Source organism: Festucalex cinctus, chromosome 21, assembly GCF_051991245.1.
Source record: "Festucalex cinctus isolate MCC-2025b chromosome 21, RoL_Fcin_1.0, whole genome shotgun sequence".
Taxonomy (NCBI): Eukaryota; Metazoa; Chordata; class Actinopteri; order Syngnathiformes; family Syngnathidae; genus Festucalex; species Festucalex cinctus.
In genome coordinates, this window is record NC_135431.1 from 7806064 (window position 1) to 7832758 (window position 26695).

General features: G+C 38.2%; 2 protein-coding genes across 32 annotated transcripts in view; one reads left to right on the plus strand and one right to left on the minus strand.

Moving 5' to 3' along the window:
- Positions 1-26695, minus strand: part of nrxn3b (neurexin 3b) — a 326421-nt gene that overhangs the window by 125518 nt on the left and 174208 nt on the right. For all 31 annotated transcript variants that reach the window (XR_013281104.1, XR_013281102.1, XR_013281105.1 and 28 more), the window contains one exon: positions 25376-25557. Coding sequence is in view for 27 of the 31 variants with exons in the window: in XM_077509903.1 (XP_077366029.1) it covers positions 25376-25557 (182 nt within the window). In the remaining 4 variants the exon portion in view is untranslated. The remainder of the gene's footprint in view (positions 1-25375; positions 25558-26695) is intronic.
- On the plus strand, positions 6570-12369 carry LOC144009941 (cellular tumor antigen p53-like). Its single transcript, XM_077509924.1, has 11 exons — positions 6570-6730; positions 8064-8147; positions 8227-8275; positions 8361-8540; positions 9646-9823; positions 10887-10999; positions 11173-11282; positions 11373-11497; positions 11577-11668; positions 11732-11802; positions 12021-12369. The coding sequence occupies exons 2-11, from the start codon at positions 8065-8067 to the stop codon at positions 12112-12114; spliced, it is 1095 nt and encodes a 364-aa protein (XP_077366050.1). The 5' UTR covers positions 6570-6730; position 8064; the 3' UTR covers positions 12115-12369.

Consider the following 26695-nt stretch of genomic DNA (forward strand, 5'->3'; position numbering starts at 1 on the left):
AATCGAGTCGTACCACTTTGAAATATACTGAAATACGTTATCGAATTATTTTTTATTGTAGAGATATGTAAAATGACAAAAGTCACTGTCGAACTGAACTAAATCATATCAAATCTTAATCCCACTCTGAAACAAAGCACTCCACTTTCAAATTGAACTGTTGTTGAATCATTTTGCACCCTACATATTGAAAACCATATCAAAGTGACTTTTGTGGAGAGATTTACAGCCCTAATATAAATACATACTATCTATCCATCCATCCATCCATTTTCTTGACTGTTTACACCTCAAAAGGTGAGGTGCCTTCACAGCTTGTGAATGTCACATGACCAAACCTAGAAAACAGGTGAGCTGTGATTGGTTACCTGAGCCCTTGTGATGTCATTTTCAGTCGACAGCAAGTTGCAAAATGTGTTTTTAAAAGGTACTATTTGTAGGTGAAAAATAATCAAAGTATCAAATTAACTCATTCACTCCCAGGACATTTTCGCTGTTTTACTGGATTTTGACTGATTTTGCAAGGCCCATAGCATATTGTGTCCTATGGCTATAAAAACATGGAACCTACCAAAAGAAAGATTAAAGTCTCTTATTTTATCAAGGAGAAAAAAAAAAAAGTGTATTTCTAGCTGTTTCCATTTTGCATCAATTACCATTAGAACATGGCTAAGTTTCATCATTATTCACAAATCTGTTTAAAATAGTGGGGAAAAGAGCTTTTTGATCTCTTATACACTGCTGCCATCTGCTGTCCGTTTTTGTAATAACCACCATTGCTTCAAGCATTTTATTCAGTTCAGAGGTTGCATCAAAGCCAAAACGTATAATTACATCTTTGGGAGCATGGTAATATTTAAAATAGAACGTATTTATACGTTTTTGGGAGTAAGTGAGTTAATTATAGACAAAATTTTAACTTTTTATTGCAATAATGGGGTTAAAAAAGTGAATATAAAATAAAAATAAAATAATATATATATATATATATATATATATATATATATTATTTTTTTTTTTTATTTTTTTTTTGCTAGACTTACCACATATGTATCAAAGGCAGCTTAAACAATGTCAGTGTGTCATAATGATTTAAGGTGCATTCTGACTAAGCAAACGTGCTCCAGCAAAAGTTATTAATGGGAGCAAACATGGCTTTACATCAGGCTGTCATATGCAGTATTAAAGTAAGCACATCTCTCATTAGCAATGGAGTGTTTCCATGCATTCATTCACACACTCTCCTAATTGTCTGCAGAGCTGCGAGATTTGATGCGAGGACAGCGGGCACCCAGGTTCTGCTGCCTCTAAAATATCGATCGCCCCTAAAAAGAAACGAGGGATCCGGCACAAGCTATATTTCACACCTGAGAGCGCCTCCAACTTCATCAAGTGGACGGGAACAAAATGGCTTCCGCTTGGCTTTACTTAGTGCTACTGTTAGGTAACCTTCTAGCGGCAATAACGTCAGCGCCCCGGAGTGCCAGCAAGTGTTAGCTCAGATTGAGGGGCAAGAATTACTGCATTTTTAATACAAACAGAAGAAGCATTGCCGGCGAAGGTAATGGCTTTGACTCGTGCACCCGGGCTCAATGTCAAAGTGGCAGGCTCGCACTTTGATCCTCCGCCACCGAATAATATGAATCACACAGGGTCAGCCTTATCAATTATTTACAGCCATTCTCTCTCCATTTCCTGTTTGTCTGCTCTTGTGGCTGTAACTTGCTCTGACACTAATGGCGGACCGCCTGGTGAAAACATTTATCAGCGTTAGCGCAGAGTCCTCTCCAGCGCTACGTTATCACTCTCAGCCTTTTGGAACGTTCCAGTAGCGAGCGTGCGCCGATCTTAATCCGCATTAACTTACTTTACTGTACGTGTCTTGGCTGCAAGTGAAGTCCTTGAAGAAACTTCGCTTGTGGTAACTGCCAAAGATTTCAAGTGCAATTTACTTCATCTAGCAATTTTTTTTTGTCCTTTGCAGCCATGTTTATTCCCCTCAAGTTGGTTTCATCCTAGACCGCCTTAAAATCAGCCTTCATAAGTTTACGTTACATTTATGCTGAATAGTGCTGTAAAATGGGAGTAAAATAGTGCCAGAGTCTTGCTGGTAACTTGTCTCGATGAAACTATCTTTCATCTCATCTGCCGTGTCACAGATGATGGTACAAGGCAAAAAATGAGAACCGAGAAGAAGAACGGCAAAGTAATGTTTCTTTAGGAAAGATTATGATTGGAAGGAGGAGTCCTCTGAGGTGACAAGAGGTAAAAATCTACAGAGAAAGTGAAGCATTACACACTCCACTACAATCCTTTGAACCATTTTTTCCCCCTCATTTCAATCTGTCTTTTATAGTCCGCTGAAGATGAGATTCATTTTATTTTGATTTGAAATTCATTTACTTGAAGGTTTACCGTGATAATATCAATTTGTGGCTCCCCATTTGCACGAAGCAATGGAGACATCCACTGCCGCTGCTCACATTCAGATTGTTTACGCAGAAATAAATTCACCTATGGAGCATATTGTATTGTATTCCATATAGAGCTGAAATGCATTACCACTGCTAGAGTGTCAGTGAAGCACGTGAAATAAAGTCATGGAAAATGCACAAAAAAACATGCATATTTGAGTCCTTAATAATGTCAAAAATTACGTGTGAGAAAAAAAAAAATCCAACTTTGATGATCTTGAACAACGGCGTATTAGGGCCACGTAGAAATATTTTTTTTTTTTCGAGGGCGGGGCAATATAACGAGAAAAACCTTTTTTTTAATATGATGAGAAAAAAGTGCCAGTTTATAAAGTGGCAAATGTGCCACTTTTTTTTTTTTCTCGTCATATGGCCCCGCCCTGTAAAAAACTAAATAAATATTTCTACGTGGCCCTAATACGCTGTCGTAGCTTCCACATATTTATATATAAAACTTATTTATATGGAGTATAAATCCAGTAGGACTTTGAGGTCTGCAGTCAGGTCAGTTAGTGGAGCCAAGTGTTCAAAGCAAACATGGTGACGCAGCATTTAAGCAGTTATGCTGCACGGTCTTGGAGGTATTATTATTTATTTATTTTTTAAATATCATTTTAAGCAAATTTTTTATTACATTGTGTGTTCTTTTAGTCATTTTAGTGAGCCATCTTTTATGTCTGCACTTTGTTTTAAAATGTCTTTAGTTTTTTTTTTTTTTTTAGTTTTTTTTTTTATAAGTCACTTTCAGTTCGGTAAAGTACATTAAGTTACCTTGTGTATGAAATGCACCATTTTAATAAAGTGTCTGGCCATACCCTTACAAACACTCACTTGCTCGCTCTCATCCTCTCTCTCTCTTTTACCCCCAAAACAATAACAGTAATAACATCCATCCATCCATCCATTTCCTTGACCGCTTATTCCTCACAAGGGTCGCGGGGGCACTGGAGCCTATCCCAGCCGATTCCGGGCAGTAGGCGGGGTACACCCTGGACTGGTTGCCAGCCAATCGCAGCAGATAATTATAAAGAAAGACACATCACAACATAGCATTTTCCCTTAAAATTTCATTAGCTTAATGACGACTTTCTATTCTCCTAATTTGTAATTTCTAGCTTCTTTGCCACTATCGCGAGTATTGATATCTTGAATTAAAGTCTGGGATCGATGCCAATACCAGCCTTATTTTATTTTACGGTATCGTACTTGTGACTGGCCGTTTTACAGTCAGGAGCTAGAAGTTAGAGGATTAGTAAATTTGCCATTAATTACAAGCAATTTTAAGGAAAATGCTATATTAGGATTTATAGGTCTATCTTGTATGCATATAATTTTGGGGGGAGGAATTGTATATTTTAGTAACGGTGCTTGGTATTAGTATCGGTAATCAAAATCAATAAGTACACAATTTGCAGTTTTTCAATTCTCTGGTCGACTACTTCATACTAATGTATCGTCTGTGAGAAATGTGAAAAGATGAATCTGCTATAGCAAGATCATTACTCCTGTATGGGTTATATTAAAATATCACTTAAAATTGCATGTACAATTACATTACATTTTCTGACAAACAAACGCCATGCTAAGACTATCAATGCATTATTTGTTGCCACTGCACTGCAGCAGGCCAAAACGGGTGTAAAGCAGCAGCAGAGTTCAACGCCTTTCACATCTCCGGTGGCGAGCGCCCAGACGCCGAGCTGAGCACCATACGCCATCGCTGTGCGCTTGGCGGCCGTGCCAGCATGACGCTGGTCAGAGGGCCAAATTTTGCTTTGCATCTATTTACATGATCTCATATTCATAAAGGCATCCCTTGCTTCGAGAGCTGCATTCAAGTCAACTGCCTGTTGACTTTAATAAGCGCCACTGTTTAATAAGAGTGTCTTGCTCTTCATATTACGCAATCTGCTATTCAAATAGATTGATTTAATGCATTTTTAAGGATGAAGACAAGACAAAAGTAACACTTAAGAGTGGGATGGGTCGGCCTATCGGAGCCCCCGCTGCTTAACAGCATGGCACATCTCAGCAGCTGTCTAAATGTGTCACTTCTGTTTCGAAATACTTCCGCATAAGTTTGAATGCAGAAGTGAAAGGACACATCATATAAAAAGCAGACTTGCTTATAAATTTGACAGCTAACAAGAAGAAGAATCCTTACATTAATAGTGTTTGAGTATGTAACCGGCACCTCTAATAAGAGATACAGGGGAGAATGTAGGTCACTCTGTCCCTATTAATTCAAAGAACATAGATGCAAGTGGCCTATTTCTTGATTATGTTGGACACTTTCAGGGCAGGCTGTCATCAAACTATCCTCTAAACTTCAATTTCCGTTCAAACTATGAGGGAGAAAAAAAGCTTTTATTTATGCACTCTGAAATAATTTTCTTGCATTCAAGTCTTGACATTCTTCCGGGGTGTGCTTGTCCTTCCTTGTCAGTTATTCTTCCAGATTATTTTTTCTCCTCGCCGTGTCGTAAAAGGAATTACTTGTCATGAAATTAATTGGCTCAAAAGTAATAAGGCACCAGGCATTTTTAAAGGCAATTTTCTTGTTCATAAAACGAAAGTGTGGGAAGATAAGTGCGTATCACAAGGCTGAGCAGATAGCGCTCGTTGCTGCTTGGCTCGCTCCCAGTTAACAAGGAAGCCTGCAGAGAGGAGGCATGAAATGTGATTGCGATGCAAGTAGATGCCAATGTCATTACAAATACTATTAATGCTAAATCAAGCGCTGCAAGTGATTGATTGTGGCGCCGCCGCGTTTGTTGGCGATTGTGCGGGCGCGCAAGCAGGTTGGAGTGCAAAATGTTCAAACAAGAATTTAGTAAGAACTTATACAAATAAATGATTATACGCAAACGCTTGAAAGCTCAAATTCATTCGCAGAGATGTATATTTATGTCTTAAGAACGCAGACATTAAATCTCAGGTACAATTTTTTTATGTTTAAAATGGGAAGGGGGGCATTGTTCTTAATCTAGATTTTAAATAATTTACAGTTGGGGCTAATTCAACACCTGTTGGCAACATATTCCACTTGTGTGCAGCCTAACAGCTAAATGCTGCTTCACCATTTTTGCTTTTAACTCTGGGCTCCACTATTTGACTTGAGTCTGCAGACCTCAGAGCCCTACTGGGTTTATAATAAATTAACATTTCTCTATCTACGCTTGCGATACCTCAGTGTTTTTATTTATCACATATGACAATTTTAAATTTGGGTACAGATTTTAGAAAGCATCATGGAAGTTGACATGGTTGATTAGCTTTTGCGGGCCTCATAGAATGATGAGCCGGGCCAGATCTGGCCCCCGGACCTTGAGTTTGACACCTGAGGTCAAGTGCTACATTTGCCTGAAATTTGTGCAGGCCACTCGGGTTCAAGTTTCCCACACCGACCAATCATGGGTGCATTCTACTTTTTGCCTGACATCAGATGGGATAAGCGGTATAGAAAATGGATGCATAGAAAAAAAAATAAAACAAAAAAACAATAATAAAATATATAAGTTTGGTCCTCGACAGCATGTTTTCCACGTTTCTCTCCAACACACCTGAATCATATAATGAGGATCGTCATCAGGATTCTGTAGAGCTTGCTGATGAGCTGATGATTTGATCCAGCTGTGTTGCAGAAGGGAGACATGGAAAACATGCTCTCGAGGACTGAACTTGGAGATCCCTGCTGTAAATGAATAAGCATTTTTTTTTTTTAAAGAATCATAAATAAAGTACATAGACATATACAATACATATTAGAAGCTAATTTTACTAACAAACTCATGATTTTATTTTATAAATATAATCATAATTGTGAATTAAACGATTGAATACATTGAAATGAAATGTATAGGATAAATTGTTTTAAAAACATTTAATTTGATAATCAGGAAAAACTAAATGTAAATGCATAATAAATATAAAACCAATTATATACAGTATCTAAAACGTCTTTTTACAAATTTCCTTATAAGATAATTATAATTTTAATGTTAATATTTATATTCAATCATTTATCAAAATAAATACAATTCCCTGAAAAGATGGATGGTTCACAACCAATCGTGTCACGTAATAAAAGTCACGAGGGAGTAAGCCCCGCCCCTTGCCTGTGGTGGGAATCCCCAAAACAACTGCTTGGACGGCGTCCGCTCTGTTGGAAACATTTGAGCATTCCTTTTCCATTCGAAGCATCTCACAGGCAAAGTGACTCATTTAGCTCGTCAGTGGTAGCCTGACCATAACAGGTACGTGTGTCACACGTCATGTATCTTTCAACATGAACGACCGCGACTTGTTTGGAGCGGGAAGCGTGTCGCTCATGTAGCATAACCTGAATGGGTGTGCTAGTTAGCCAGCGATGCTAATGCTTTTCCGCCTTCGTTCGTCTGCTCGATAATGCGGTCATATAATGCATAGAAATTCATTTAAAAGCTTGAAACAATCGATCGAATAAATGGTGCAATGCAGCTCGGCGCATACAGTGATTCAATGAGGGTTTTTTTTTCCATCGAACTATTTGGATATTTATGTCTGGCTGCTACCAGGCCTTCACTAACCATTTTCGTTGCAAGCATGGTAATGATTTTATCGTTAAGACAAATAAACATCACCTTGAACTGACCTGATAGCCGAACATAAGCGATGAGCATTTTTTTTTTTTCCCCCCAGACACAAATACGATATATTTCTATATCGTTTAGCTGTATTGTTTTGGTTGGACGAACAAATAACCTCCCCCACACCCAAACAAAAACAGAAAACGGAATTATTCTCTTCTGGGATTTGCTGTATTTCTCCTGATATCAAGAAAACTGTGATAAAGCTAGATTATTATTTTTTTTTAAACATGAACTGTGTCATCTTCCACAAAATACACAATAGTTATAATTTATCAACAGGGTATTCAAAAACACCATAGACAGGTTTTTATAGCATTTAGAGCACTTTAAAGGTCTTTAAATGCACATTTAACACATATTACACTTACCATACAGCGCACCATCCCTCTATGTTTAAAGTAAACCCCACTCACACATAATAAACTGAAATAGTTTGACTTTAGCCACAGGTGCTTCTACTCAGCGCGTTTACCTGCTGGTTGAGCTCATTTTTTTATTTTTATTTTTTTTTTCCCCTCTGAACCTTGATTCTCCAACTCTGGTCACAATATACATCATTTATACCGTCTCCAGTGCTTTAAATTATAAAATCAAACTATGTTCATCACTTTGTCTTGGTTTAAAAAGCATAATTGAAGCAGACTGTCATTCAGTAATCTTCCACAAAAATAAGGGTGAAGCTGGGCTTTTCAATGTTTGTCTTTAGTGTCAAACGCTGCTGCCATCTAGTGGTTGCTAATGTAATTACACACAATTAACCTGCCAATCTGTTCTTGTTCTAAATTACAGCATGTATCTTGGCTGTGCGCACTCCCTTCCCCAGTCACCAAATACAATTTGGCGCTAGCTGTTCACCCCTCAACATCGATACCCTGTCTAATTATACTGAAAATGAGCTTTTACAGTATCTTTTAAATTAGTGTTTCCCTGCCATCTTCCTCATTCTCTTGATATTAAGGATGGAGGCAAGCCTGGACGACTTGTCTCTGAGCCAGGGCTTCCTCAATAGCCAGGAGTCCTTCAGTGAAATGTGGCAAGCCCTGTAAGTTCCTTTTTTTTTTTTTAATTCTCCAATTTGAGAATGTGAAAACAAACACTTACAGTTTGCTTTCTACCCCTAGCATGACTCCATCCGTCCCTGAGAATAATGACCTGCCCGACTTGACCCAGGTAACAGTGCTCGGTCTACTTTTCCCTTGTCTGCAAAACTCATGTCTTTCTTCCCCCCCCTCCCTTTCTAACCCCTCACACAAAGATCAATGGCTCGCCACCCCAATTTGATGTGAATTTCTTCAACATGTCGGTGGAGGCGCTCCCCAGCGAAAGCGTGCCCCCACCGGCCCCCACCGTGCCTATCACCAAAGACCATCCCGGTGAATATGACTTTAAGCTACGCTTCCAGAAGTCGGGAACCGCGAAGTCCGTGATTTCCACCGTAAGTTCCAGGCGCAAAACTCTAAGATTAGAAGTACCGTATAATAAATATGTATTTTATCAGCCATGGTATTTGCTTCTTTACACAAGAGTGCCCAGTTTTGATTTTTTGTTTTTGTTTTTAATCTGCTCCATGACTAAATGTGTGGGCGGGAAAAGTTAGCGGCTTTGTGTAATAACTAAACTAAAATATTAATAATTATAAAATGTTTTGATTGTCCTAATATAATCACTAGAATTAATACAAATTCTATTCATTACATTTAGTTTTCCTAAAAAGAAGTTAAAAAGTATATGTAAAACAAATGATTTATTTTTTAAATTTATTTTAATGTAAAAGTAAAAAAAAAAAAAGAAGTAAAATAAGCAAAAGTAAAAAGTCTAAAAAGAGACAAAAAAATCCTTATCTTGGACTCTGAATATTCTCAACTTGACCATCCCCATATGCTTCGATCATCTTTGAGGAAAATTATACGATAAATAATACAAAAATAATTTATATTTAAAACTCCTAAATTTTGTAAAAGATTTTTAAAAATGTTTACAGTATTAAATATATATATATTTTTATATATTTACTGCTTTTTATTTGAATGGCATTCAACTTTGACGTTTCCACTGTCGATGTGGCGGCGGCCTGAGACAAAAGGTTGCTGCCGAGGAGCGTAATCCACACGTCTCTCAGTAGTTAGTTTTGAATGCTAACATTCAACAGGCAAGTATGCGAAACATATTACCGAACACACTTTACAAAACTAAAAATCTTACCTCGTTTTATATTCCAAACCGCGTTTTTCTTTCTCTCTCACAGAGCTATTGATTCTCATTCATTCTTATAAAGTGACATCATTCTCTTTCACCCAATGTGAGCCAATGGCATCACGTGTGACGCAAGCCAAAGTGCCATCTGGTTGGTTCCTTTTTTTCAAGTTAGGCTGATCTGTCCCCCAAAGTTACCTCCCACTTCCATCTCCCTGCCTGTGACTTGATAGCAAGAGCTGAACATGACGGGACATGTTCCCTCACTGCCTTAACGCAGCACGCAAAGGGTTAAAACGGACTTTGGTGAGGTCAAAAAAATAATAATAATTTGTGTTTCCTGTCAGTTCTCAGTGACTCTGAATAAGCTGTACTGCCAATTGGCCAAGACAACCCCGGTGGAAGTCCTGGTCGGCAAAGAGCCGCCGGCGGGGGCCATCCTCAGAGCCATGGCGGTCTACAAGAAAACGGAGCATGTGGCCGAGGTGGTTCGCCGATGCCCCCATCACCAGAACCAGGATGTGGGTAAGTCTACATGGTACAACGTACTGCTCGGAGCAATTTAATAGACACATTTTATCCTTGCGAAATGAACACATTTTTTTTATCCATTCATATTGTCAAATTAGTTTGGTGAAAATTGTAAAAAATAAATAAAATTAATAAATAATTATATATCAAGTTTTAAAAATGAGCATGTTGTGACCCATTTCAAACGTTTAAGAGCCATGGGTGATGCAATACTATACAAAAAAAAAAAAAAATCTATTCCATTGTCTATTTGTAGGAAATGTATTCATCTGCATGCAAACTAACCTACATGGCTAATAGGATTCATTCTACACCAAAATATCAATTTCTAACAAAACGGGCCCATCGTCTATCCAGGATTTCTTACTTGTTGTAACGATTAATCTTGTTGAGACATAATGCTGCAAGGCTCCCCCCAGTACATTTTTCAGACAGTTGAAGTGTCTGAGTTAAGAGATTTGCTCTCAAAATATGTTCTACATTTTATATTATTTAATCATTTAGTATTTTATTAATGTTTGTAAAACTATATTTTTATTATTTAATCTTTTTTTTTTTAATGGTATATTTAATTTGTAAAACTTTCATATTTAATCATTTGTAAAACAGTATTTAATCATTTGTAAAACTATTTTATATATTTTAATGTTTGTAAAACATTTTATATTTAATCATTTTTAAAACATTTTTATGATTTAATTTGTAAAACGATTTTATGATTTATTCATTTGTAAAATATATTTAATCATTTGTAAAACAATATTTATATTTAATCATTTGTAAATGTATTTTATATTTAATCATTTGTATAGCTGTTATATTCATTTGTAAAACTTTTATTTATAAAAAAAATTTTTAATTTCATTATTTGTAAAATTTTGTATTTAATTATTTGTAAAACTATATTTTAAATTATTTAATCGTTTTGTAAAACTATTTTAAATTATGTAATCATTTATAAAACTAACAGACCACATGGGGACACAACACTGAACTGTGTTAAAAAAAAAAAAAAAAAAAAAAGTTGAAATTGTTTTGTATATATGTTGACATCTAGCTACAGAGAACAGCCACCACCTGATCCGAATGGAGGGCAGCCAGAGGGTGCAGTATTTCGAGGACCTGAACACCAAGAGGCAGAGCGTGACTGTTCCCTACGAAACCCCCCAGGTACGCCACAAATAAGTCCCCAAGTTAAACTGTCACCCTCGTCGGAGTGAACAGTCACTTTACGACAAGTATGGGAAATAAATTCACCATTGAAAAATCTGCCAATAGTAAGAAACAGCCATATCCCATGATAATATTTGCATAAAAACCACCACAAATGTTCCGTTTCTTAGTTGGGCTCTGAGATGACAACCATCCTACTGAGCTTCATGTGCAACAGCTCCTGCATGGGTGGTATGAACCGCCGGGCCATCCAGACCATTCTAACTCTGGAGACCCCTGAGTAGGTTTTTGTGCTTGGATTGTGCTGAACCATAACCCCCCCTGCCCCCCTTCACAACTCCTCATTAATATCAACCTCTGTCTTCCCCAGGGGAGTGATTTTGGGCCGAAGATGTTTTGAGGTGCGCATTTGTGCATGTCCCGGGCGGGATCGCAAAACCGAAGAGGAGAACCACAGCCAGAACGAAAACGGCACCAAGCAAACCAAGAAACGAAGTAGGTGTTCAAAATGGCTTCTTGAGGCTTTTTTCCCCCTGCAGCTCTAATCAGTTCAATTTTTTTTCCTTGCGTCCAGAGAGCACCCCAGCAGAGACCAGCACTCGCGCCAAGAGGCCCAATCCCACCTCCAGCGTGGAGGCAGACAATGACGACATTTATTATTTGCCAGTAAGTCACCATGCGCAAAGCTGAAATTTCTACATCATTTTAAACGTCCAATTTTTCCTGCAGATTCGAGGACGTGCCCTTTATGATGCGTTTAAGCAGTTCTACGAAACCCTGCAAGGGCAGCAGAAAAAAGTGTAAGTGAAATTTTTTTTTTTAATTTCATTTTGGCTAGTTTTACTTGGCGATTTTGTCAGAATGCTCACAAATTTGGAGTAACCTACTAGAGGCATTTAGTGAACCTTGAGAGCAACATTTACGAGCACTGTATGGTGGCAGAGCAACCAATGTCACAGTTAAGCACGTCTTATCAATAATTATTTGTTGATTCATTCTCCTTTTATCTTAACTACAGAAAAAAGGACAACGGGATGCAGGATCAGGACGTGCCCGTGGGAAGCGGGAAGCGTCGAATGTTGAAAGAAGAGCGCAGTGATGACACAGAATAAAAAGTTTGCCCCCTGGAAAAAAAAAAAATGCAAACTGTGTTGGGGGAGTCTCAGTTTGTACTGTTATTTTTCTATATGTTAAGCATTCCATTTTTTTCAATGATTTTGTCTTCTTCTTTTTTTTATACTGTAGTTTGACACAGATTAAGTGCACAGTCCTCCGTTTGGAGCAGCTGTTTTTCTTTGTTACTGTACTCAGGATTTTCCATTATTACGATGAAAATAAAAAATAAACTTGAATTGAACTGAAAAAAACGCTTGTTGACATTTAATTTGTCAAAATGATGAACATGATCAGTGTCTTGCTTTTTGATAAATGTTTTATCAAACACGTTTCATTAGTACGCAAAAAAGTACTAGTAGCTTAGTTTCAGAAAGGTTGGTGACCCTTTTTCTAGAACACTGTATAATACGTACAAATATATTTACAGTATAAATACAGTAAGCACCCAACCAATCTGTAACTTTTTTTTTTTTTTTTGCAATAGTGTTTATAGTTAAAATCACGTCTATGGTCACATAAGCTACTGTTAAAAGTGATTTAGTTCAATTTCTTTTGTAATGCGAAAGAATATGGCTGGGTAAGTTAATTTGTATGGATGCCACGCTCTCTTTGATCTTCGAGTGTCATGTGGAACAGATGGGTGTTAATGTCTTGACCCCTTTTATACTCTTGGTGGAGGGCGTTTTGTGTGCCACTCCATCTGCAGCAGCAACCCATAGTGCACTATCACTAACTCACTCCAGCAAAGGTGATGCATCTCCTTCAAATCAGAGCTCCATGCGGGAAGAAAATCCATTCATTTTAGATATGTATCGGTTAAATGTTTAAAAGTCAACATCAATTCTAAGTTGGTGACTCACTGATTCATGCAAGTATTCTTTCCTACTACTCAAGCAGACTCACTATTGTGGGAAAGAAGCATTCACTAAGACACACGCAAACAAAAATGTTGCTGGGTTCAAATTCTGGCTGCAGCTACTTCAGTCATCCGGAAAATCAATAGGTAGATCTTGCAACGTTGAACAAAAGTATCCCAGAAGATCAGTTTATGCAAGGAAGCTGTATCGATCATTCTGTACATCGTCCTTGGCTTTTTTTTTTTTTTTAAACATATTGGGTCAAATATAATTTTGGAATAAATGGCCAGGAAGCAAGATGCTGCTTATGCCCATCAGCCAGATGCTGCAGTGGAACAATTGTGTGTGTCTAAGGCAAGTTTATCTGTCAGAAGAAATCCTTAAACCGCCGTCCCCTGAAGGGAGATTAGACACACGACACCAATTCGGCCCCCATCTCGGATTTTCTCGCCGTCTTTCATTCGCTCGCTACCAACAACGTTCCATATGACCCATCACTGTCCTCCCTTTGCCTCCCTTCTCTGCCCAGTTGTGCTCTACTGAGCCATAGCTGAGAACAGGTTATATACTGGTTGTCAAGTGAGAAACTCAGCACATTGCAAAAAAAAAAAAAAAAGATATATTTTTTTAAATGTACATATACAAACACATTTATTTCATTTTTATTTCATTTTTTTTAGACAGGGATCCTATATATGGAAACCCATTCCTGCCAGTAAAAAAAAAAAAAAAAAAAAAAGATTTTTTTTTTTTACACCGTCGGTAACCGCCAGTGGATTTTTTTAATTTTATTTTTCTAACACCGTCAGTAACCGCCAGTGGATTATTATTTTTTTTTACGTTAGAACTAGAATCCGCCAGTGATTTTTTTATTTTTATTTTTACACCGTCAGTAACCGGCAGTGGATTATTATTATTATTTTTTTACGTTAGAACTAGAATCCGCCAGTGATTTTATTTTATTTATTTTTTACACCGTCAGTAACCGCCAGTGGATTATTATTATTTTTTTTTTTTTACGTTCGAACTAGAATCCGCCAGTGATTTTTTTTTTTTTTTTGTTTTTTTACACCATCAGAGCCAGTGGATTTTTTTTTTTTTTTTTTTTACACCGTCAGTAACCACCAGTGGATTATTTTTTATTTTTTTTTTTTTTTACGTTAGAACTAGAATCCGCCAGTATTTTTTTTTTTTTTTACACCATCAGTAACCGCCAGTAGATGTTTTTATATTATTTTTTTTTTACACGTTTGAACGAGAACGGGGGGGATCTATCAGACTTCCATGCGGCACGTTGCGCCCTCCAGTGGTGAGCAAAGTTTGAAACAATTATGAAGACCACGTCACACTCAACTTTTTTTTTTTTTTTTTTACTGAGGGAAATCGGCTTCCATACCTATAATTCAAAAACTTGATGTGATAGAGAAAAACTAACATCAGTTTTGCATTCCACAACCAAATGGTAAAGATATGTGTGAGCAAATGTTACACAGTGCAGCTTTAAGGCAGATTGAACAGTAGCAATGCTAATCTTTTAAATTCTACTTAAACCTAAATTTGTATTGAAGCAACAGAGGATAACTGCTAATTAACATATCATCCAAATTGCATGCTGATTGCCTCAATCAGACTCAGTTTAATGAAAATTAACCTCAAATCACCAACAGCCAAGATTTTGCCATATTAAAGCCTTCACTTTTTGTTATAGCCAGGTGTTTTCACAAAAAGCGCGGGTTTAAGAATATCAAATTAACGATGTCTTCTTCATGCTGTAAATTATTGTTTTGTGTTGTTCCATTCCCTTCTCTCTATGTTCTAAAGGTGGAATTATACACATGATCCATTGACTATTTTATCATCATGGAGTTCAAAATTTTGCTCTCCCTTGAGTGGCAGCATTGGTGCACAAAACAACGCTCCCTTGCAGGCTTTTTTTTCCGAGCAAAAGGCAAACGCAATGAGTCATGAGGTCCTTCTTCGCTCCAAATGGCATTATTTGCTGTCCAGGCAGAAAGAAGCCTGCTGGAAAACGCCCAGCGCAAGTTAAAGCAACAGAAACTTCTTATTTCCTTGAAATTGTGCCTAATTGCATCATCTGCGTCTCAAGATGTTGCAAACGCGCTCGTTGTCATGTTAAAATGACCACGTCAGACGATTTTTGCTGTTCATGTGATGGCGCACAGCAATTCAGTTGAACCATATGAACATGAAAGGAAGCCCACCGAACATATTGTATAACCAACAACCCACGCAGACATACACAATGTTTCGAAAGAAAAGGTCACAAGGTTTTTTTGGTTAGAATTATATTGAAGGGCTTTGACCGCAGTGGCGTCATGGTCACTGACCTGACAGAAAATATATACGGGCATATAAGCAAGAGAAGTGAGAGAACTGAAAATAAGAGAACTGGAACTTGCTTCCCCTCCATTCTCAACATTAACAGAGAGAGAGAGAGAGAGAGAATGGCTAAGGGCAGAAGAGTAGCAGGAGAAGTGATGGTAAGATAGAAGACTTGGCTGTCATGTTCTTGGCCATCTTCCCCGACCGTTTGAGGATCAATACAAGACAGTCATTCTATAACAATCTGTGACTCTGTGTTTCTAATAATTCTCTATAATCTACATCCAGTAGGAAATATAGTATCTTTTATCTTTATCGATTGTTTTTCCGATGATCCCTGCCATGTAGAAGCCTATTTTGTCTCCTTGACAATGGAGCTTTGTCACGGTGAGAGTCAATAATAGGCAGATTAAGTCAACTAAGTTGCACTCTGAACATTCAGCCTTCATCTCTGATGGAGTGTCACAGAGTATTCTTTTTTTTTTTTAACCGCAAGAAAGAGAAAAACAACTTCCAGAATTTCCTGTTTAATCCTCAGCGAATGCATTTGCAGCGTGTACATACTGTATGCGCATAATGCATATGTGTATGTGCTTCGGAGTAAGACGTTTGAAAGGCAGCTCTTTCTGCGAGATGTATTTCCAAATGTTGACATTCATCACTTGAGCAGGCCCAAATGCATCTCATCATTCTTGTTGTTGAGAATCCAAAAGGGAGTCAATTTGTGAAAATTGGAGTCTCTTTTCTCCCCTCCCAGCACTCTGCTTTTCTCTCTTTTGCTCTCTTGTGAAGGCTCAGGTGACTGCAGATGTTTTATAATGCTGAGAAAGAGGATTTAAGACAATTTGGAGATGAGATGGCACCCTGTTGCGGGTTTGTGTGAGATTCACTGACTGATTGTGTGTAAAGTAGCTCAATCACACCTAACTTTCATGAGGTACTCATCAACAGCTGTCTCGTTTATCACTCAGGCAAATATTGGAAAGCGTCTGGGGTTGGCTAAAAAAGGACATTATGTAATTGTGTATCCCACCATCCTCCTCATAACTTTTACTCCGAGTTCTATTTGTATTAGAAACTTGTGCTTCCAGCTACCTTAAGTCTTTCTTTTTAGTTTAAAATAGTTTACCTTAACTGGAATCTCGTGTCGCATTGTTGCTAAAGGTTGAGTCCTTTTCAGTTAGTGCACATTTTGGTGCTGTAAATAGTAAATCCTTGTTGTGTCGGATGTCACATGCTAAACTAGCAAGCTAGCTGCGCACACGCGGGCCCTCCTTTTGTTGTTGTGAGAGGCGGCAATAGGCTGTATTATTTTTTTATGTATATTTTATTTATTTATATTAGGGGTGTGAATTGCCTAGTACCTGACGATTCGATTCGTAGCACGATTCACAGGTCACGATTCGATTCGATACCGATTAATCCCGATACGAATTTATAACTCGATTGTTGCGATTTTTTTTCATTCAAATTTAGAAACTACTAATCAGTAAGCTTGTAGAGTGTAAGATTTATATGAAAATGTATTATTTATTTATCTGAAATGTCAGTCTTATAGAGGTTGTAATCTGTTTCATGTTTGAACAGCATTAAAATAAAATATTAAGGCTTAATGTTCCGTTCAGATAACATTCTTCCATGCTCAAGGTGTGAATCCTAACCCGAAGTCAGACGTTTTGTTGAATATTTTTCCATTAAAAATGGAAGTTTAAAAATCGATTCACACACACACACAAAAAAAAAAAAAAGGCAATGATGATAAGACGTTGAATCGGTAAGACTACCGAATGAACAATTCTGAGCTCTTAAAAAAATAAATAAAAAAAAATACAAAAAAAAAACGATTTTTTTTTTTTGAATCAATTCGAGAATCGCGCGATGTAGTATCGCGATATATCGCCGAAACGATTTTTTTTAACACTCCTAATTTATATAATGTCAAGATAAGCTCAGTGTTGAAGACGTAAAGTCCACGTTTACAAACTGTTTCGCAAAAACCTGAAAACTTGAAGTTGACTTGATAAACCCTGATTTGTTTGCATTATTGTTGTAATCTAATTTAAGACTTCCTATTGTTTACGCCACACTTAAAAGGTACGGTCTTCCGTTTTCACTCAGGAAAATGCACTATATAAATACAGGATGTATACACATGAACTCCTTCTCAGTCTACACCTCTGGGCTTCTGTTGAAGTGTGGTGGTGATTTTTTCCTAAACCGCCACCCCCACCAGCCAAGCTCAGAGCGGAGGGTGGCGGGGGCTGCAGACGGGGCCGGGCGAATTTGTCAGCTGCATGACATCACTCCCGCGGCAACTTGACAGCACGCACGGATTTTTTAATTTTTTTATTTTTTTAAACTCACTCACTAAAAAAATAAAATAAAAAAATAAATCTGTGCGTCCTGTCAAGTTGCCGCGGGAGTGACGTCAAATTCGACCGGCCCCGTCTGCGACATGCCCCCCGCTTTGAAATTGACTGGAGGGGTAAACAAATGTTTGTCCACAGAAACGTCCCACAAAATGGCAAAAATACAGGCTGGGGGGTGGGGGTCTAGGAAAAAAATCACCACCACACATTAACAAAAGCCCAGAGGTGTAGACTGAGAAGGAGTTCATGAGTATACATCCTGTATTTACATAGTGCACTTTCCTGAGTGAAAACAGAAGACCGTGCCTTTAAAAGTGTTTAGTCATTTTCAAACTCCGATCAAATCAAAGTATATATACTGCAAACTGTCTTTCATATTAATTTATTGCTAGGATCTTCAAAAAAATAATGGTATACTACGTCGCAATCGTAATATTAAGTAACATAAAAATCACAATTAGATTACTTTTTCCCAAACCGTTCAGTGCTATACCACAGTGTGTATATAATCTTGGTCTATAGGAGCTTTTCTATGAATCCTCTCTCACACTCCAGCTGAATGTAAACCAATTGGCCGGTCTGCTGAGAAAACCACAATGGGCTCTTTAGTGTGAAAACAATCATGTCGTGGCACTGTGGCACCGAGAAGAAAGCGAGGTGGAAGAAAGGGTTGGAGATTAGAAGGAGAAAGCGGGTGATGTAGGGGTTAGAGACTGACAGAAAGGCAACACGTCATTTGGAATTCACAGTCCGTGTTTGGGCGTGCTGAGCCACGTTTGTGTCTGATCTTGCTTTGAATTCTAAAACACTAGAGTTGTACTCCCAAACTACTTTCTTCTCCCCTTACTCCTTGCATTTTCAAGTTCATCTCCTAGGCCATGTTTCACTTTTAACCGAGCTGTTACAGTAAGAATACGTCCAGGGGTGCTTTGAGATCTGAGTTTTAATTCAGACAACGCTCGTAATTCAAAACGCTCAAATCATCTTTTCCAGTCGAAATATGCAGTATTCTGCTGTTTCTCATCACGGATGGCGATCGTGATTCAGGCCATCAAAGACAATGCACGCATAGCACATTCTGGCGTGTGATAGAGAGTTTTGACTGGGCTATGCCATTCAAACGTATTGCAAAGTCATTTGGATGTATTGGTAAAGTCGTTCGAACGTATTGGTAAAGTTGAATTTTCTTAAACAGTATTTGTTCGATCGACTTTTGAAGGACGTTCAAATGACTTTGAAGTATGTTTAAATAATTTTACCACTACATTAGACACTAACTCATTCAAACCCAAAACATTTGTAAAAAGGTATTTTTTAATACTTTGTCCTCCACTCCCCAAAACATATTTACACATTTCTTTTAATGTTTTTTTTGTTTGTTTTTTTTTAAATGCAAGAGCCTACAGAAGACTTTGATGCAGATTCTGACATGAAGAGGTGGCTTAAAGCAATGGTAGTTATTACAAAAGACGGCCAGTAGGTGGCAGCAGAGTATAAGAGATCAGCAGGGGCCAGTGTTTAACCAGGAATGTGAATAATGATGAAACTTAGCTATGTTCTAATGCTAATTGCTGCAAAACGGAAACATACAAACTTTTTTTTTTTTTTTTTCCTGATGAAAGAAGAGACTTTAATCTTTGGTAAGTTCCATGTTTTTATGGCAATAGAACACAATACTATGTGGACCTTGCAAAATCAAGTAAAGTCAAGTCATCTTTATTTATATCGCACTTTCAAATGGGTGGGCGTGATTGAGTCACAACAAGTTTGAACAACTTTCGCGATATATTCAAAAGACTTAGCAGTTTGTTCGAATAAACGGTTTACTTCACATTGCCATTTCCATACGATACAGTACGTTCCTGGTTATAAAGCTGGCAGATACGGTGATAGACAGAGAGTAAATTTGGCAAGACTTGAATATGGAGAGAAAAAAAAAATCCCACAGTGTACTACGTTTCTGTAACTGTAATCTCTCTCTGCCTGTCACTTTTCCATCAAAATGTTCTATTTCTTTATCATGTGAGAATTGGATTCATGTCCAGCTATGTACCAACATGAGCATCCCTCAGAGGGGTGACTGTCAAAGAGCAATGCAAGGAAGAGGCGATGAAGTGTACCTTTTTCCCCCCACACTGAATTTTATTCATTTGAATCCATGAAAAATACATGAGCGAGGCAAAGGCTAAGGCTACAAGACCGCGTGGGCGCACTGCATTAAGAAGGTTTGTCCGACTTGAGAAGTTATTACTTGTTATTGTGACCAAATCAACTGTCCGTTTGTGATGCAGATTTAGTTTGTACATTTGTGCTACATAAATGATTCCCCTCTCGGCGCTCGTATTTGACATTGATTGACAGCGCTGATGTCCCTGAACAGCCTTTGGATCATGTTTGGAGTGTCAGTGCCAGTGTACCGTGGCGTGAGAATTTATTGGAGGCTGCGGAAGCCAGCACATGGGTGGGTTCGTACGAGAGGCCGACAGGCAGAAATAAAGGGCGCCCGTGTGACATATGTTTGTGTGTATCCATGCATGGGCTGGTTGAGAAATTACAAGTTGCAAAAAAGGTTTTCACTGTTTTCGTTTAAGTGTGTTGGTGCATCTTTTTCTTCAAGTCCAAGTAAAAGCACCTGACACGGGTTGTAATTATTAATGACCGCGGGCGTAATTCTGTCAACTCACAAAAGTTCACGATTTTTCCTTTGCATGCAGCAAACGAGGTGGGTGAGAAACGTACAAGTAAAAGCAATTTCAAAGCAGTCTCCAGCTCCATCACAGTCGATGCTCTAACAGCAGCACTGAAGAGCATCTATTTTTGCGGAGTAACAACACAACACCTTGAGGCACTCGGCATATGGTGGCGTTTCAATCAGCCTTTAAGCACAGATGCCTTATTTTGATGGTCTTTTTGGAAGAGCTTCAAAAGGTATGATACAACTTAATAAATTTAACAAAAAAAGCCGGCAACAGAACCAGGTACTGAAGAAAAAACTTTGCTATTATCACCAGTGATGTGACTACAGATGGTAATTTGAAATAGGACAGACAGCAAATAAAATTAGCCTGACACAATCTCTAGTGTCTAACGCAGACATCAGTCAGGAGAAAAAAAGCATTTTAGTGCCTTTGGGCCTCATTTCTCAAGAAATTGTATCCAATTAAGATCAAACTGATACCACCACAATCTGTTGTTCATGGACTGCTTTTGTTTAACTCGTGGAACATCTCAACTCTAGGTGGCCCTTTTACCTTAGCAAAGGACACGGACTAATTCAATCATAATGAAGTATCAGTTTTACCCAGTAACATTACGAGTCATAATTCCAATTACATCACTTAAGAACGCCCCCAACCTAAAGATTGCACATCTCCACCAGAGAGAGCTGGTCTAGCAAGAAGCCAGTCCAATTTAAGTCAGGAAAATACCGTCTTTCAGGTGGAATAGGAAGCAGATTATATGTTCATCAGCCACTACAACGCTGATCTTAAAAGTCCGCAAACGGCAGAGGCTGTTTTTGTCACAACAACCGTTGATAGTTCGTTTGAAGTGCATGAGGAATTGCTAAATTTGTTCAATGCTTAATAGTGTTACACAATATCTGGTTATATTTTGCTTGCTTTCACTGGATTTCGACTGATTTTGCAAGGCCCGCAGAATATTGTGTTCTATTGCTAGCATGGAACCTATCAAAAGAAAGATTAAAGTCTCTTCTTTCATCAGGAAAAAAAAAAAAGTATGTTTCTATCTGTTTCCGTTTTGCAGCAATTAGCATTAGAAGAGAGCTAAGTTTCATCAGTTTTCACAAATCTATTCAAAATTGTAAGTAATTGAGCTTTTTTTCTACATGGCCCTGGTTGATCTCCTTTGCTCTGCTGCCACCTGCTGGCCGTTTGTGTAATAACTACCATTTCTGCAACCGTCCTTTGCAGTTGAGAGGCTGCATCAAAGCCTTCTGTTTGCTCTAGCATAAAAACAAAAACAAAAAAAACGTATAGATACGTCTTTGGGACACTTAGAACATTTAAAAAAAATCGTATTTAGACGTTATTGGGAGCAAATGAGTTAAGATAACCTTCTGCACATTATATGTTAGCATTAGCATCAGTGCTAAACCAGTTATGCGATGAGATTTTATTATTATTATTATTATTACCATTACATTTCATTTATAATAATAATTATGAAAACAACAACAATAAGTGGCAAGTTTAAAAAAAAAATACAATTAAAAAAGTGCAGGTTTGAAATCACCATGTCACCGTCAACAAATTAGAAATCATATACAGTTTTAGAAGTGTGTCTTTATTTATTGATTTTGCTTATTCCGTGCGATTGGTTATCTGTATACTAACATTAAATCATTCCTCTTGGGCGAACGGGACACTTAAGGCTTTATTGATACAGATGCCTTCATCAGTTCTGCTTGTTGGAGCGATTCACACATTGAATCCTAATCAGTTATATATATGGAACAATTCTGGTCACCCAGTTTCTCAGACCTGGAATAATATTTTGTTATCTTCACTATACAGAGCGGAAAGAATACAGGATTGCACGTTTGCTACTTTGCTTTTCCTGTTTTCCTGTCAGGGGTGATTCATTGTAATGCATGTCACAAGGAAGTCCCTTTTTCTGTATTCTGAGAATCCATTCAGCCTTTGGTGAAAAATAGTCAGCAAATCACAATGTCGAAACATAATGCCAGCTGTGCCGTTTCTCGTACGGGGAAAAAAAAAAAAGAATATCGATAAAAACAGAAGCTTCCCAAACATCCTGTGTGTCAGGGACTTGTCATGTCAGAGTTTGATCAGATGAGAATATTGTGGAGCGAGGAAAAGGGAGTTGGGGTGATGGAATAAATCAATAATGAGCTTACAGGCAAAGAGATATGCTGCTGTCAAGTGAGGAGCGCTGGTATTTGGAACAGACGAGCTTCATCTGCTTCTGCTGCGGAGCACATTAAAAGCCACTGAAGCTTACAGCAGCTCATAAACACTTCAATACTGCTGTTTGTTTAATGTTTGCAATTAGTATCAGGACTACAAACAACAATTTATTTATTACAGTATTATTACATTGTTATTACATATGTTTTATGTATACAAGCTGCTTCCCCGAAGTCATTGCACTAAATGCAGTCAAGGGCAACAATTATCACGTAATTCCTCCGTGTGGAAAAGTTCTGCCAATTTAAGAGACCTCTAAACTAAATGGTATTGTCAACATTATTACGTGGTAAAATGTGCTAATATTGTTGCTAAAATTATTCCAGGTGTGTTTCACAACACTTAACAAGAACTCTTAGGCTTTGTTTTAATCAACATTTCGCAGCAGTGATGGAAATGTCACACTAATCTCTGTAAATTACCTCATACGTCTTCAAATGGGTGTGCTGCTGTTTTTAGAAGTCCGACATTAGCACTACAATCAAGCATTTAATTTGCGCCGGCAAAACAAGCTGTAAGATATCGTGACGAAGGAAGAGGAGATTATGAAGAATCTTTAAGAGGAGATCAAGGACGCGCGTGGCGATTGTGATTTGCCTTTCAAGTTCATTTCCTTGCATTCAATTTTGGATTCTCCAGACATAAAATGGGACAAATAATGATAAAAGATGTACTTCTCAATTAAAGTGAAGTAATATTTCATTTTTCTTCGTATTTTTTTTTATAGTGTGATAATACGTTTTTAATCATACAGATTTGGCAATTGACCTGATAATGGCAAAGTGACTCCGGGCCTGATGAGACCTTTTGTAGCACCTCTATTAAAAAAAGGACCCGCCCCTAACCTTTTCCTTCAATGTCATTACAAGACAACATTGATAACCAAGACCTGACGCCATCGTGGAATGACATTTCCAACAAGTCTTGTCAGCGTCAGCTTTTGGCGCACATAAAAACTGACATTGAACCTATGAGTTGACAAGTTAAAAATACATTTCTTGTTGATCCTATAGTTTCGGATTTACAAATGCCCAAAGTTTGCGCATTAAACGGCATCCAAATGATAAGAGATAATCCCATTTAGAGAAACTAGTATCCAATGTTTCTATTAGGAGCTTCCTGCAATTAGTTTCTTGCCATCCTGGTCCCACTTCCTCTCTTACCTGTATGCACGCGCGCACACATATTTATCTGTCATCTCCGACTAGCAGATGGCTGCTTTCCGGCACCACATGGCCCAACACTCGAGAGATGAGTGGGAGTTCTTTAAGGAGAAAATTACTTTCAATCTGCTGTAAAAACGGCAGCTCCTCCTGATCTTTTTCTTTTTTTTTCTGTCAACACTTTTGCCCTCGACCACAACTAACAAGTGCTGCACTAGAGCTACGTTTACAGTGTCTTCAGGAGCTTCTGATGCTTCTAATGTACATATGTAACACCTAATTATCATGTCAAACGCAAGGTCATAACGTGACATTATTAAAACGCAATCAAATGGCTGAGAACTCCATCTCATATCACAGGCTTTTTTGTTTTAATCCCCAATTTCTATGGAGAGTCACATTCATTATTCATAATGGGAGTCGGTCTGTGTGTGATATCATCATATGGAATAGCAGAGAGAGAAGAGACTTTTGAAAGGGGGTTGATTATATTAGCGGTCTTTTTATGGATCAGCTCTATGATTCCATTCAGCTGTGATGGGTTGCTATACATTAGATTAGATAACCTTTAAGTCAATGTTTTCTCATTGGGATTCAGTATGACATATCAAAATTAAAGCACTATACTTCATTACTATACAGTGGAATATCTTAGGGCGAACACAATAGAAGCAATGGAAATATAATACAGTCTAACATCAAACTGTTGACGATAATTTATTTAGCAACTCTCCGAGTAATGTTTTAAGTAATGCTTCAACATTATGAAAGTCTAATAAGTTATCTGATTAGCTGGTCCACTTAAACGTGCAATTTTTGTAAACAAACAACACAACACAATGTTTTTCTCATTTCCTATAAACTGATGGCCCTCTAATTTGCTATTCAAGGAACCACCATGCCGGAGAAAAAACAACCAATCAGAGACAGAAGGTGTGACTGACGAGGTGTCAGTCATTTTAATGCGCTTGCACCACTCACAGTAGGTACGTCTGTGCGGTTTCATGCCGTTTTGCTGTTTCCTGTTACGTTTTGCTGACACTACTGAGGAATATCCACCTCTGGTTAGCGACAAACGTTAAAGAGAAGAAATTGTGACAGAACGCGAGTCAAAACAAGGTGCCTTTCACTTATAAATGTTTATAAATGTTATATCAAAACACAATGTTGTTCCTTGAATTTCAGTATGCACGCTGTCCTTGTATATTTTAATTTTGGAAGGGGTTTTGTTCTTCATCGTTTATGGAAACTATTCTTTCCCTCCTTGTACAGCTCTTTGTTCGACACCTGTTGTTTTTACATGTAATAATATATTTAAAAAAAATATATGCACGAGTTCGAACTGCGGGTGTTTTCAGCAACAGAACTAATAGCTACTAGCTAGCTAGCTAGCTAGTGTTAGCTTGTTAGTTAGATAGGTAGGTAGCTACAGGTAGGAAGGTAGCTAGCTAGCTAGCTAGCCAGCCAGCCAGCCAGCAAGATAGATAGATAGATAGATAGATAGATAGATAGCGACATCGTACATTGTGAAAGTAAACGTGAAATAGACAATGTTAAGGTTGAAATGGGTACTCACAATGTGGAGCATGATGTAGTCACCAAGGCGCGGGGCACTGTCGATGCGAACGAGGATGCCGTCTTTGATGGTGGTGCTAAAACCTACCGCCAGCCGGTCTGTCCGCGTGCTGGGCCTTTCATTATTGGGCCACGTGTATGTGATCAGACCCCCACCTTTGCCGAAGATGTAGGTGGTGCCAGCTGTGGAAACACAAGAAACATGATCAGGACTTTTTGTGGTGGAGAAATGCAGTTATATATAAAAACAAAACAAAACATAATATTATCCAATTTCTTCCAGTCAGCCCATCATAGGTGATTTCAACTTTATCTTAATTTATCCATGGCCTATATAGCTCTTATTGTGAATATAGCCCCATCCCTGAGAATGGCAGACACTTTAGCCAAAACCAAGTAAGTCTCCAAATCCTCATGTTTCATATATGAGATCGGGAATGAATACAAATTAGAACCAGTAGGGGGAGAAGAAACTAAAGCCTTCAGTTTGTTCAAGCTTGGCCTAAAGCATTATATTTAGTTTGTTTTCCCCAATCTTTTTATAATTGCATAAAAAGAGAAACGTTCACATTTTTGCTTTGATGATTGGAATCGTTTCCTAAATCTTCTTGTGCCACTTGATCCATGTCTACATTTGCATTTGAGCAAGGAGACTCAAAATATGAAAGATCAATAAGAACCCCCTGGCCACTCTGAAAAACTAAGCGGCTGTTTACCCAAACAAACAAAAGAGATTCAAAACTGTTGTAGTGACCAATCAGGTCTTTGCATCACTGCTTTTATTTCTCGTCTTCCTCGGTGTAACCCTCACAGTTTCACTCCATTCCAAGTCACCTAAACATCTGCTTTGTTGTGATGGCTGCCCAGCTGTCTCACTTTTCCCCGCATGAAGCAGCCGACAGTGTGCTCCGTGGTCCGTAACACCCCGGAGACCTCCCAAACATATGGAGGAGGGCAAGTAAGACGGACTTGTGAGGCTCTACCCACCAGATGAGTGTCTGTTTGCCCGCAGACACGCAAACAGGTCAGGATTTTGCAAACCTCGGGAGCCATAAATGCAAATTGCAAGCTCATGTCGTCTTCGTTATAACAAAACGTCCTCAGCGGGCCTCAAACATCTGTTTGCCTGCGTGTAAGTAACAAATCCACAAAGCTAGCAGACGTCTCCTTAGTAAATATAACCGTAGTAGTCACTCGCTGGCATTTGTGAAATTGAAGCAAATGTTTACTTTGTGTATCACCTGCTTAAAATAGCACATTTCCTGAATGGCGAAGCATCGTGCCGAAAACACGACGGACGCCAGAAGGACAGCAGATAAGA